This window comes from Physeter macrocephalus, chromosome 11 (genome assembly GCF_002837175.3).
Source record: "Physeter macrocephalus isolate SW-GA chromosome 11, ASM283717v5, whole genome shotgun sequence".
NCBI classification, from domain to species: Eukaryota; Metazoa; Chordata; class Mammalia; order Artiodactyla; family Physeteridae; genus Physeter; species Physeter macrocephalus.
Genome location: NC_041224.1, coordinates 118980708 through 118995276, shown reverse-complemented (window position 1 = coordinate 118995276; position 14569 = coordinate 118980708). Strand labels below are relative to the sequence as shown.

The window sequence follows — 14569 nt, the reverse complement described above, 5'->3', positions numbered from 1 at the left end:
AAATCTACAAACAATAAATGCTGGAGAGGGTGTGGAGAAAAGGGAACACTCTTGCACTGTTGGTGGGAATGTAAATTGATACAGCCACTATGGAGAACAGTATGGAGGTTCCTTAAAAAACTAAAGCTAGAACTACCATACGACCCAGCAATCCCACTACTGGGTATATACCCTGAGAAAACCATAATTCAAAAAGTCATATACAAAAATGTTCATTGAAGCTCTATTGACAAGCCAGGACATGGAAGCAACCTAAGTGTACATCAACAGATGAATGGATAAAGAAGATGTGGCACATATATACAATGGAATATTACTCAGCCATTAAAAAAAAACGAAACTGAGTTATCTGTAGTGAGGTGGATGGACCTGGAGTCTGTCATACAGAGTGAAGTAAGTCAGAAAAAGAAAAACAAATACCATATGCTAACACATAAATATGGAATCTAAGAAAGAAAAAAAAAAGGTCATGAAGAACCTAGGGGGAGGACGGGAATAAAGACACAGACCTACTAGAGCATGGACTTGAGGACATGGGGAGGGGGAAGGGTAAGCTGTGATGAAGTGAGAGAGTGGCATGGACATATATACACTACCAAACGTAAAATAGATAGCTAGTGGGAAGCAGCCGCATAGCACAGGGAGATCAGCTTGGTGCTCTGTGACCACCCAGAGGGGTGGGATAGGGATGGTGGGAGAGAGGGAGACAGAAGAGGGAAGAGATATGGGAACATATGTATATATATAACTGATTCACTTTGTTATTAAGCAGAAACTAACACACCATTGTAAAGCAATTATACTCCAATAAAGATGTTTAAAAATAAATAAATAAATAAATAAAAATAAAGCTGGGGTTTCCCTGAGAGTATTTGCTGGTTATTGAATGGAGAGGCATGACTTTTAGTGGCTATTTGATTAATAGAGAAATATCTTGGGGGGAACTGGGATCCCTGCATGGTCCTGAAGGGTTACTACCTTTAGTGAAAAGGACGACTGAAAAAATGCACCTGAGGGAAATCTATCTGTCTCAGCCTAGGCAATAAGTGGGGAAAAAAGTTTTCCCTGAAAATATGTCATCTTGGGCCTGATTTCTACATTTGGGATTCAAATACAGACCCTGCATCTTCCAGAAAATCCAAAGCCAAAAAGCAGTCATGTGGTGCTGGCATACCAGGATGCCTGGCTGAAACAACTCAGCAGAAATAAAAGCAGAGTTTTTATCTGAAGAGCTACAGCCTCTGTCCAAGGCTCACAAAATTGCTACCAATAAAACCTCCAGAATCAGGAAATAAGGAAATAAAGTGTGAGGTTTGGCAGAAATAAAAAACAGCAGAATTAGGCTCTGAAGAATGTCAGATAATGACTTATTGAATAAAAATATGAATTAATTATTGCAATATGAAAAACCGAATAAGGCCTTACAGATGACTGGTCACAGTTCCAGAAGACTGAAGAAAATGGAAGACAGACAATACCAGAAAAGTTAACAGCTGAGAAATTTCCAGAATTAACAGAGAACAAATTCTGAGATTCAGAAAGCACAACAAATCCAAGTCAGGCGAGAAAAATAATCTCTATGGAGACACACAGTAGAGAAATTGAAGAACAACAAAGAGAAGAGCTTTTGCAGCCAGTGAAGGGAAGGAAAAAAGTTATCTACAAATGACTGTAGCCTTCTAGCACAGACTATGGAAAGTAAGATCATAAAAATGTTAATAGGAAATAACTGTCATCCTGGAATGTTATAACCCCCTAAACTGTCCTTGCACAGTTTTTACAAATAAAGCTATTTTTGAACAAATAAAAACTGAGCTTACCACTAACAGACTCTCAATGAAGGAATGCCTAGGATGTTCTTCAAGAAGCAGAAAATAGACCTGCAAGGAAGGGTTGCAACTCAAAAACAGTGAACAAGACTCTAGTAAAATGTGGATAAACCTAAAAAGAACTAAATTTATGAGATCAAAATAACGTCTCATCTAACGTATGAAAACAAGATGGAACTAAAATAGTAAACAACTATACCTTGTAATTTGAGAGGGAGTAACTGGAGTTAGAGTTCTAAGGTCCTTTATAGGAGTTCTAAGGAGGAGGACAGTTATTAATTAACGTTTAGATTCTACTAATGTAGGTATGCATGCTAAAAATTTAAGGTAATCAGTAAAATATAGAAATGGAACGTATGGAGGTAATCATTAAAATAGAAATAGAGGGTATAACTTTATGATGTAATTTTAAAACTCAATAAATCACACATACCTCCCAAAAGAGGTCAGGAAAGAATAAAAAAAGGATAAAGCAGAACAAACTGAAAACACAAAATAGGTTGGAATTAAATATCAAAATAATCACCATCAATATAATTGGACTAAATTTATCAGTTAAAAGACCGAGATTGTTAAAATAGATTTTATTTTAAATCAAGGCTTATGCTATTTACGAGTAATACACCCAAAATACAAGGTCAGAAAAAAGTGAGAGGAAAAAAAAAAGGATGAAAATACCTTTTATCAGGAAAATTCCAAGCCAAATAAAACTAGGGTAGCTGTTTTAACTATCAGACAAAACAGACTTTAAGGCAAAAATCACTGTTACATAGAAGGGTATAAAAAAAAAAGGGTAAAATGTTACATTTATTAAAAAATAAAAATTCTAAAATATGTGAGTCTGCTAATGCAGACTCACATATATATATATAAAGCAAAAACTGATAGAATGAAAGAGATATGGAAAATTAAAAATCCCATTTACAAGAGTATCAAAAATAATAGAATACTTAGGAATAAACTAAAGTGAAAGACTTGTATACTGACAACGTAAAATGTTGATGAAAGAAATTAAAGATAACACAAATAAGTGGAAAGCCCATGTTCATGGATTGAAAGACTTAATATTGTTATTAAGATATAATATTGTTATTAAGACTTAATATTGTTAAAATGTTCATACTACCCAAAGCAATTTACAAATTCAATGTAACCTCTATCAAAATTCCAATGACTTTTTTTTTTTACAGAAATAGAAAAAACAATCCTAAAATTCATATGGAAACACAAAGGACCCCAAACAGCCAAAACAATCTTGAGAAAGAACAAAGTTGGAGGCCTCACATTTCCTAATTTTTAAATATATTACAAAGCTATTGTAATTTTAAAAATATGGTACTGGCATAAACATTTAGACGAATGGAACAGAATAAAGAGCCCTGAAATAAACCCACGCATATATGGTCAACTGAACTTCAATAATGGTACCAAGACTACATAATGGGGAAAGGATAGATCTTCAACAAATGGTGTTGGGAAAACTGGAAAGCCACATGCAAAAGAATAAAACTTGACCCTTATCTTACACCATACACAAAAATCAACTCAAAATGGATTAAAGATTTAAATGTAGAACCTGAACCTGTAAAACCACTAGAAGAAAATAAGGAGGATAAGCTTTATGACATTGGTCTTGGCAATGATTTATTGGATATGACACCAAAAGCACAAACAAGACAACAAAAACAAAAAGATAAGTGGGACTATATCAAAAAAAAAAAAAAAAAGCTTCTGCACAGCAAAGGAACAACTAGAGTGAAAAAGCAACCTAACAGAATGGGAGAAAATATTTGCAAATCATGTATCTAATAGTGGGTTAATATCCAAAATATGTAAGGAACTCGATTTAAAAAATGGGCAAAGGATTTGAATAGACATTTCTGCAAAAAAAAACGTACAAGTGGCTGATAGGTACGTGAAAAGATGCTCAACATTACTAATCATAAGAAAATGCAAATCAAAATGACAATGAGATATCACTTAATACCTGTTAGGATGCCTATATTCAAAAAACAAAAGATAATAAGTGTTGGTGAGGATATGGAAAAGTTGGAACCTTTGTGCACAGTTCGTGGAAATATAAAATAGTGTGGTCACTGTGAAAAACAGTATGGAGTTTCCCCCAAAACACTAAAAATAGAACAACCATATGGTCCAGCAATCCTACTTCTGAGTATATACCTAAAAGAACTGAAATCAGGATCTTAAAAAGATATTTGCACTCCTGTGTTCATTGAAGCATTATTCACAATAACCAAAATGTGAAAAACAACCTAAATGTACACTGAAGGATGAATGGATAAAGAAAATGTGATATATACACACAATGAAGTATTATTCATTCTTTAAAAAAAGAAGGAAACCCTGCCATATGCTACAACATGGAAGAACCTTGAGGACATTATGCTAAGTGAAATAAGCCAGTCACTTAAGGACAAAGATCGCATGATACCAATTATATGAGATATATAAACTAGTCAAACACATAGAAGCAGAGAGTAGAATGGTGGCTGCCAGGGGCTATGGGGAAGGGGAAACAGGGAGTTGCTGTTCAATGGGTATAAAGTTTCAGTTATCTGTGATGGTTAAGTTCTAGAGATCTGTTGTACAACAATGTGCCTAGAGCTAACAATACTATATTACACATTAAAATTTGTTAAGAAGGTAGATCTCATGTTAAGTGTTCTTACCCCAATTTAAAAAAGAGAGAAAGAAAGAGAGAGAGAGGGTTGGGGGGAGGAAGGAAGGAAGGAAGGAAGGAAGAAAGGGAGGAAGAAAGGAAGGGAAGAAGGAAGGAAAGAAGGAAGGGAGGAAGGAAGGGAGGAAGGAAGACAGGAAAAAAGGAAAAAATAAAACAAAACAAAGAAAAAGATGAAAGAAATTCCATGGGAGATAAGTTTCAACTGGGTGCTCTGGAATCATGAGCATTCAGTGTCTCTGGGACTGTACAATCCTTTTTGACCAAAGGAACCTGAGACCAAAGGAAGTGGACATGCATTGTGAGGCATCTCATCATTAGCACCTTTGGCCTCCAGATCTCAAATTATGAATGACTTTACTATATTGAAAAGAACAGTATGTGAATTTTCTTAGGAAAGGAAAGAAAACTAATATCAAAAAGAAAATAAAAGAAATAAATACAAGGAGGTATTAACAAATCCACCATCACAGAGAGAAATTCTGCTCACCTCCCTCAGTAATTGAAAGATGAAGCAGACAAAAAAAAAAAAAGAGTGAGGAAACAAGGCATATACTTATATAAATAAATAAATGAATAAATTGAAAGTGTTATGAGGAATGAGATATTTGCAGTTTCAAAGTACTTCTCCACTAAATACTTACTAATCACAATGAGAAAAAGTTAAGTATACTTAGAAAAACCTAGAAGACATCACTAAACCAAGTGATCAGAGTGTACATAACCTATCATGGTACATATCAAAATTGTGCACTGCCTGTTAGAATTCAATGAGAAGAACACAGCATCATTGCTGTGATACTCCTACCAAAGATACAATACCTGGTTCTAATCATGAAGAAACAGCAGACCAACTCAAAATTGAGGAACATTCTATAATATAACTGGCCTGAAATTTTCAAAAATGTAAAGATCGTTAAAAAACCAAGGGAAGACTGAGGTATTGTTCCACGTTGAAGGAGACTAAAAAGACAAGACAATTAAATGCAATGACAAAGATAACGTGATTCTGAACTGGATTTCTTTGCTATAAAGACTGCTATAGGGAAAACTGCTATAACTTAAATGGAGTCAGAAGATTAGATGGTAGTAACAATATCAATGTACATTTCCTGATTTTGATGATTTTAGTGTGGTTATGTAAGAGAACATCCCTCATTTGTTTGAAATATTCATTACAGTATTCAGGGGCTATGGAGCATCATGTTGCCAACTCATTCTCATGTTCACCAAAAAAGTTCTTTTGTACCTTCTTGCAACCCTACTATGAGATTGTTTTCAAAAATGCATCATAAAGACAAGATGTACTAAGCACTCATGGAACTGACGATTGCGATGTTAAATATATACTTCTATAGAAAAGAAAAATATGGAATATTCCTAACTTATTTTATGAATCTTGGAATCAAGCAAAGACAGTATAAGAATTAAAAATTAAATCTCATTTATTAACATAGAAATGAAGCTTCTAAACAAAATATCAGCAAACTGAATCTGGTAATGCACAAGAAAAATAATCATTCCAGGAATCCAAGGACAGTTTAACATTAGAAAATACATTAATAATTTAAGTGCAAAAAAAATGACTAATTCAACAGATGCAGACAAAGTATTTAATAAACTCTAACAATATTTATGGGAAAATTCTTAGAAAAAAAGAAATAAATTTCCTTAACTTGATAAAAAGAGTATTTATTAAAACCAAACAGCAAGTATCATACTAATTGGAAAACCATTAGAAGCATTCCCTTAAAATCAAGAACACAGTAATGACCAGATTTCACTGCTTCTATTCCAACATGTACTAGAGGGTCTATCAGTGCCATTAAGACAAGTAAAACAAATAAGAAGAGATCAGAGGACTTCCCTGGTGGCGCAGTGGTTAAGAATCCACCTGCCATTGCAGGGGACATGGGTTTGATCCCTGGTCCGGGAAGATCCCAGACCCAGAGCAACTAAGCCCGTATGCCACAACTACTGACCCTGCACTCTAGAGCCCGAGAGCCACAACTACCGCAGCCTGTGCGCCCTAGAGCCCACACGTCGCAACTACTGAGCCCACCATGCTGCAACTACTGAAGCCTGCGTGCCTAGAGCCCGTGCTCCACAACAAGAGAGGCCACTACAATGAGAAGCCCGCACACCGCAACAAGGAGTAGCCCCCACTTACCGCAACTAGAGAAAGCCCGCGCGCAACAACGAAGACCCAACACACCCAAAAATAAATAAAATTAAAAAAAAAAAAAAGAGATCAGAAAGGAAGAAAAAAGAAAAAAGTTGCCATAATTCACAAATGACATTATTATCTACATGGACAATCTAAGAATCTGTAATTACATTATTAGAATTAAGAGAGGTAGATAAGATTGGATATAATATAAATATACAAATTACTTTTCTATGCAGCAGCAGAAAATAAAAAGCAATTTTTTTAAGTTGTTACAAAAAAAACAAAAAAAATTAACAATAACAACTGTAAGAAGGAAAAGAGCAAAATAAAATTATTAGGGTATTGAGTTACTAACACTTACTAGACTGAAAGCTGTAAAAAATGATGCTGTGACACTGGTGCAGAAAGAGCCAAACAGACCAATGGAACAAATGAAAAAAAGCTAAAAACTAGCCAGCACATATGTGGATATTTGATATAAAAAAGAGATGGGATTGCTGATTAGTGGGAAAACAATGAAGAATATAATAAATAGTGTTGAGAATTACCTATCCATATGCAAAAAAGTAAAATGAGAGCCATACTTTAACCACACATAAAAATTAATTAAAGGCAGCTTAGCAATCTGTTAAAAAGCAAAATTTCAACTTTTAAAAGAAAGTACATCATTTTACCTCAAAGTGGGGAAGACACAAAAAGCATCTATCATAAAGATGATAAATTCACCTACATTAAAATGTAAAATTTTGTTCATAAGGTCATCAGAAAAAGTGAAAAGATATTCCATTGCCTGGGTAAAAATATTTGCAAAGCAAATAACCAGCAATGCATTTGTATCCAGAATATATAAAGAACTTCTACAGTCAATGAGGAAAAGACTAAAAGCCCAAAGTAAAGGCAAAAGATATGAACAGGCACTTCTTAGGAAAGAAAATCCAAGCAGCCAGTACACACCAAAAGATGTTTCACCTCAATTATAACCAAGAAAGTGAAACAACAAGCTCCATCATTTTTATACCTATATATTCTTAGTATTTTAATGATTTATAAAGATAGGGTACATTAAAGTAAGATAAGAATCATCATAGAACGCGTCCTCTTATTTTCACTAGTATATTTATGATCTTGTCTAGGTTTTATGAAAAGTTATCTGCAAAATCAGCACTATGTTTTCAAACGCTATTCAAAATAAACACAACATACAGAATATATTTTTTCCCCATAGAGAATATTGACCTAAGATGTGGAAACAGATCTAAAGATTGAGAAATTAATATAGCCCAACATTCTAACTGTACTACTGGATATACATTTTTTGAGCCTTGAATATTATACTAATCATACTATTTTCAGTGATGCCAGATGACATAATCATTAAAGTCTTTTTAAGGTAACAGTTGCAAAACTTCTAAAATTATATCACTTAGCTCTTTTCTATGGTCCCTTGTTTGTGTCCTATTTCCAATACAGCTTCCAGTGCAACTGTATTAAAAAAAAAAAATCGTACAAGTGCTGAGCTAAAGTACTATTTAATTTTGTTTCATTTAGTTTATTTACTATTTTAACTGCTGTACTCATAAGACTTGAAGAGTTGAAATCAGCTTAAAAGTTAAGCAAAATAACAGTACCTCACAATGCTGGCGAGAAGCTTGAATTTCACATTCATATTTGTTCTTTACAGATTCTAAGCAGAGCTCTCTATAGATTCCTGCAACCAAACACAATTACTCTGATTATGTTAGCAATAAGGAGTTTCAATATCACTTCCCTACAGGAATTCTGTCCTAACTATTTTATAAGATGAATCAAGAAGAAACTGGCAAGTGAGTCTAACTTTACCTTTAAAAATTAAAAATAAAAGGCTCAGCTAAAATATATATCAAAGACTAGAAAACTAAGGGTTTAAGTGCTAGAAAAAAACTACACTGCAATTTTTAGTTCTTACCCATTTTTCTAAAGAATACTCCTAAATGTTTGATAGAGAATGATTAAAATGAAAATAAAACTTCACCTATGAAAAACAATCTCTTGGGATTCATGAGGGAAAACAGAGTCAATAAGCTCTGGTTTCTTAATCATATATACTCAAAGTAACAACTGGATACCATAACCATCAAAACCACTAGTTTTGTTTTGTTTTTTAAGAATGATTTTCTTTTTTTAGTTTATTTTTTTTTTATTCTTTTGGCTGCATTGGGTCTTTGTTGCTGTGTGCGGGCTTTCTCTAGTTGGGGATCTTCCCAGACCAGGGCTCGAACCCATGTCCCCTGCATTGGCAGGCCGATTCTTAACCACTGCGCCACCAGGGAAGCCCAAAACCACTAGTTTTTAACAATTATTTATTTTCAGAGTCCAAAGCTTCCATGAGGATTAAATGTAGAAGCTAATATAACAAAATTTATAAACTGATACGAGGTTTGAGTGCTCCTAACAGGGCTTTACCTAGAGAATGGATGCTCAAGTGAGTTTAACTTAGAGGTACCAAGACAACAGCATAAAATAGGCACCATGGTCATGCAAACATGCCATCACAAAAACGGCAAACAAAGAGGTCTAGATATGCTTAACTCTATGCCATAGTTGTCCCTAGAAATGTAATTCTGTTTCTTGTATAGAAAAGGCAAGGGACAGATATCTGGAACTATGCCATCAGCAACACATTCACACACACTACTTTTTGTACAATCAAAAAGTAAAGGAGGCTGCCTTACAGAAAAGTGAATAATTGACTGAAGTAATATTTCCTAAACATCCACTAAGTCTCACTTAGTGCTTTTAGAATGTCCAGGAAAATTAAGGACATGTTTACTTTTAAGGGTGTGCTAAGCCAATATGCAAAGACAGCAGATTAAGCATCACCTCATCTACATACTTAATATTAAGCACTCAAGAATAAAATTTGGTTTAAGGTGGATTTAGTACAAAGAGAATCTATTATCAACAATGCCTTAGGTATTATATAACAGGTACATGAGGATCAATTAGTGTCCCTCAAAAAGAAAACAATCAGCATCTCCATTAATTAAATTTCAGTTTTTAGTTTGACTATGAAAAATCATTAAGTGACCTTCAAATAGATATATCCCTTGTTATGCGTGGTAGGACACAACTCTGAGGCCAGATCCTAGTTACAAACAGAAGACTGAAATTTAACCACACAAATATAGTACATCTTCATTTATTCACAGCCACAAATGAGTCATCAAACTTATCAAAATAAAAACATGTCTAAATTGTAGGTTTGAAGGCTAATTCCCTGTTCTTTAATATCCTGATCAAACATTTAAAAAATGTTTTTACAAATAAAAAATCCTTATCACTCTTACAGATGAAAAATACTGAGGACTTAAATTGAACCTTAATAGGAAATTAAACTGCGATAGTAACAGTATCTCTTAATCAAAGTATCATGGTTTCTAATTGTTTCACATGTGGAAGTACCCTCTCAACAACACTGTGAGCAACTTGAGGGCTTTTTTTCTTTTTTCAAGCCCCTACAGTAGCAGAGAAAAGCATGAGGCATTTAATAAATAACTGTGGGCTGACTGACAGTGAAATACTCTGGTTAACGTAAATACAGTTGTACTTCCATTAACAACAACCGCTCACTTGATAAACATCTTTTAAGTCTATTGAAGAGTTCATATTCTACTATATGGAAAAGATGTTTCACTTTCCTACCTGCTACCTTTGTACGAATTTGCATATTTTCTTGTAAAGTTGCCAGTGGTTCCAAATATTCTGGTGCTTTTCCAGCTATGACTTCTTGTAGTTTTGCATCCACCTGACTTAATCGTTCTTTATAAAGTCTTAACAAAGCAAAAATTAAGATATTAATTTTAAAAGCCCAACAAAGGCTAACAATTTACCATTTCTATACATTCTCTTCTTAATATCATTCATATTCTAATAGCCTACCAAATGTATTTTTGCCTTGATCTCAAGTGAAGAGAAGAATGCAGTTACATTATTTGACTTTATGCACATAATCACAAAGAAATGTCTTTCTATTTTTTAGATATATCACTCTTTAATGGTTAACTTACAATACAAAAAATACAACTGAAATAACCACTTTTGGTCACTCTAGATGTTTTTGTTTTAACTGCAGGATAAATCAGTTCTAAGAGAAAAGGTCAAATAAACACTGAGTTTAAAAAAAATCATTTTGAATAATTTAGATACAGGCATTACTAGCTGTCAAAAAATAAATAATTCCCTGTCTCCTCTCCAAGTTTCCTGAAAAGCAGTCAGTATTACAATATTCAGCCTACTTGATTTTTAAAATAACAAACAGGAAGTAGAGTGATGAAGGTAAAACCAATGGCTAGAGAACTTGTGATCTGGCATACTCAGTTCTTCTAGACTGCAAATGAAGAAGCTATAACAATATGAGTTGCTCAATAGATGGGGAAGTGAAAAGTGGGGCAACGAATCCCTGTTGCTCTATTTATGAGTCCACATACAAATACTCCTAATTTACCAGCTGTCATCCCAATACCTTTAGCTTGATTATCAAAGACAGTATGTGAGACAACTCAATGTTTATTTTTAGCAATAATCCTGCAGGACAGAACTAACTCTTTTTTAACAGGAAAATGTTTAAATTGTCATTCTTTATGAAAGGCACTCTAACCCTGGTTTTGTGGCATTTCAAGGGTATCCTAAAATTTCAAAGCAGACAAACAATTTAAGATCATTTTGTAAAATTTTTTTTGCCATTTATTACTTCATCATAGGTGAAGAATATGTCATGACATATTCTTGACATATTCATGACAAGGATGGCATCTAGTAACTTCCAAAAGAAACCACTGCTTATGCTTGTAGGTGTTCGTATAAATAGCAGTTGGCTATTGAAAACATGATGATTCCTGGCTTTCATATAAAATTCCGCTTTTTCCTCTTGAAAATATAAACAATACAATTAAGGCAACTAATATTAATTGTCTACTATTGGTCATTATAATTAGCATAGAGATTTATACAATGATTCTAAAGGAATAAAGCAAATTTGAGTGTTAATACAGTAACTATTCTTTTTTTTTTTTTAAACAAAAAGGGAAAAATTATCTGAATTAACTGCCAAAATAATACATTATCACATCTGGGTTAAATTTTTCTAAAACTCAACACACAATGTGTAAAGTCAGAAAAGTACAACATGGTACTTACAGTTTTTGAAGTTATAAATACAACTTTAGGCAAAATGCTAAAAATCTGATAAAAAAGATGACTGTCCCTGAAAAACATCAAACTTATACAAAATATTGATAAGGTATCCTGAATAGGTGAACAACTTGAATGAAGAGGATATGTGAATTAACAATATTCAATTAGCTCACTTTTAAAAGAATAGATTCCTCAAAATCAGTATAATTTCTACAGCCTTGGAATCCAAGTATAAACTCATCAAAGGCAAGGATCATGAGTCCCTCAGCAGCAACCACAATACTATTCGCAGAATAGAAGCTCAATTAATGTTTGTTGGATGTTGAACACTGATATGAATGGAAACTTGGATGGCACAAGTTCCTCTATCTTTTTAAGGAGGTGGAAGAACTCACATTCCACCACTTTACAAACTGCAAATTGTGGATTTTCTGCCTTAGGAAAGGAGTGCTACTGTGCCCTGTAGTAGCAGAACAGGCAAAGCAGTATATTTATTACTATTATTATTATTATATTTCCCACCTCTTCCAAAGAGGATTTGAGACAGCTTGCAGAGATACACAGTATTACAAGATAAAAATAAAAAACAAAGCAATGGGGCAAGACAAAAAAATAATTATAAACCTGGTGCCAAGATTTTTCTTTTCTAAAACATATTTCTAGATTCCAATTCCTTGAGAAAGAATCCTATTAAATAGTGGTAATGGGTTTACTTTTAACACTTTCAGAAATGAATAAAGCTGGTAGGCGGAACTGGTTGGTGGTCATAGTGAGCCATGAGAAAGTAATAAGACAATTGCCTGCCCCGAGGTGAACAAGATTAGACCAAATGACTCACTAGATGCAAAGTTCTCCTACATAATATATTATACTAGAGCTTTACAGCAATTTTCATTTCTTGGATAACCATAAAAGGCACTTTAAAAGCTCAATAGGTATATCTTAAATAATTGTTTAAGAATTATTCATTCACGGATTACTTGTGCTAAAATACAAATTTGCTTCCTCTTTTCCAGAATGATCCCAAATGAACTGAATGAACTCTCCATGTTACCCAAATAATGGATTCCTGGGGATCCAAACTAATTTTAATTTCAAATTAATAATGTAAATCTTTAGAATAAGAAAATATCATGTTTTTTAAAGCCAAAATTTTAAACTTTGGATTATTTTGGATTGCTTATATTAATTTGTTGCACTAGCATGGAACATTATCTATATATTCATCTCCAGTACCAATGAAAGTTAAGACCAGAAATGGCATAAATCCAGCAGGATTCATATGGTAACCAAATCTGTCTTATTTTAGTCTGGCAATTTCAGATATTAAATGGGCTTTCATCTCTTCTTTGGGCCTCTCTAGGGAAGAAGTAGGAGAAAAGGAATAAGCAGCAAAATCATGAAGGATTCATAAACTGAAGAGCCAGCTTCTGAATAAGTTAAGGTGTCTACAGTCTTAGAAGTTTCTCTCTTTCATTTACAATTCCTAAAATGTAGCATGCCCCATAACCTTGCCAGCAAGTTCCAAACTGAAAGCTCACCTTTAAGATTTTTTTTTAATCTGCATCTGCATCTATTCTGTTCTCTCAAATCACTGGGGCCCGTTCTTGCGTTACCAACTTTACATAAGAGTTCTGGCATTATAAGGAGGGGGAAAAAATAGTATCTAATAAACACGCAGTACATGCCAGACAAATGGCTGAGAATTTTACATACTGCTCATTCACTCTTCACAGTAGATAATAAAGAATCTCTTATTATACCTTTGAAATCTATCCAGAAGGCCTGGATTCAGAGCCTAGGTTCTTTCTATTCCACTATAGTTCCTCCAAAGTAGCGTGCCTTAGTGGAAGGGACACCATAGCACTTTCTGCACTAGGAGGCAGAAAGCCTGGCTTAATTTATCACTTTCTGAAGAACTATAAACAAATCACTTAACCTCTCTGAGCATCAATCTTCTCACGGGTAAATTAGAGATAAGACTATCTATCTCCCAACCTTACAGAGAAGCAAACTAAATAATGCATGTGAAAACACGTAATGTATATATTATCCAATGTTAAGATATAAACAAAAATCACTATGCCACCTTTGGGAAATATCTCTCTTATTCTCACAATTTTAAAATGCTATCTTTACCCAATTATTTAACAAAGGAATGAATGAAGCAGATTAGAATCAAGGGTGCAACAACCCAGGAAAACATTTTCATTACCAACCCCATATAAAAATCTTATTATATCCCCCCAAAAAACAGCCTCAAAACCCCTGATTAGTTAATGAGGTCTTCAGCAGGCAAACAACAGTCGAAGCCTTTTTCAGATCAGTTGGTCCCATAAAAGACGAAAAGGAAAATAGTTTAGAGTGAATATAATTTCTCTCATGCTACTGTACATGTGACAAGGTTGAGATTCGGTGACAATGACCTTCTGAAGTCACTACTTACTGATCCTTGAGATCGGTAAACTGTTTTTCAAGATTGGACATTTCATCCAAACATTCCATTCTTCTTCTTTCACAGTCTTCATCATCCATTTCTGTTAGTAAAAGGAAAATATCAAAGATAAAATTAATTTTATGTTGCAAATATATCTGAATGTTAATTCAAATGGTTAAAAAAAACTGAAATATGAAGTTAGATATGCAAGGCCTATATTCAGCCTTAAAATACATATTTACCAAAAATAATTTCCACTATAG

General features: G+C 33.7%; 1 protein-coding gene across 2 annotated transcripts in view; it reads right to left on the bottom strand.

Annotated features, from left to right (window-relative positions):
- BRMS1L (BRMS1 like transcriptional repressor) overlaps positions 1-14569 on the bottom strand; it is a 41521-nt gene that overhangs the window by 20202 nt on the left and 6750 nt on the right. Inside the window, exons 2-4 of one of the 2 annotated variants that reach the window (XM_024118338.3) lie at positions 14316-14406; positions 10379-10506; positions 8326-8405 (exon numbers count right to left, since the gene is read on the bottom strand). In XM_024118338.3, coding sequence (XP_023974106.1) covers positions 8326-8405; positions 10379-10506; positions 14316-14406 — 299 coding nt within the window. The remainder of the gene's footprint in view (positions 1-8325; positions 8406-10378; positions 10507-14315; positions 14407-14569) is intronic. The other variant, XM_024118339.3, reaches the window with a different exon arrangement.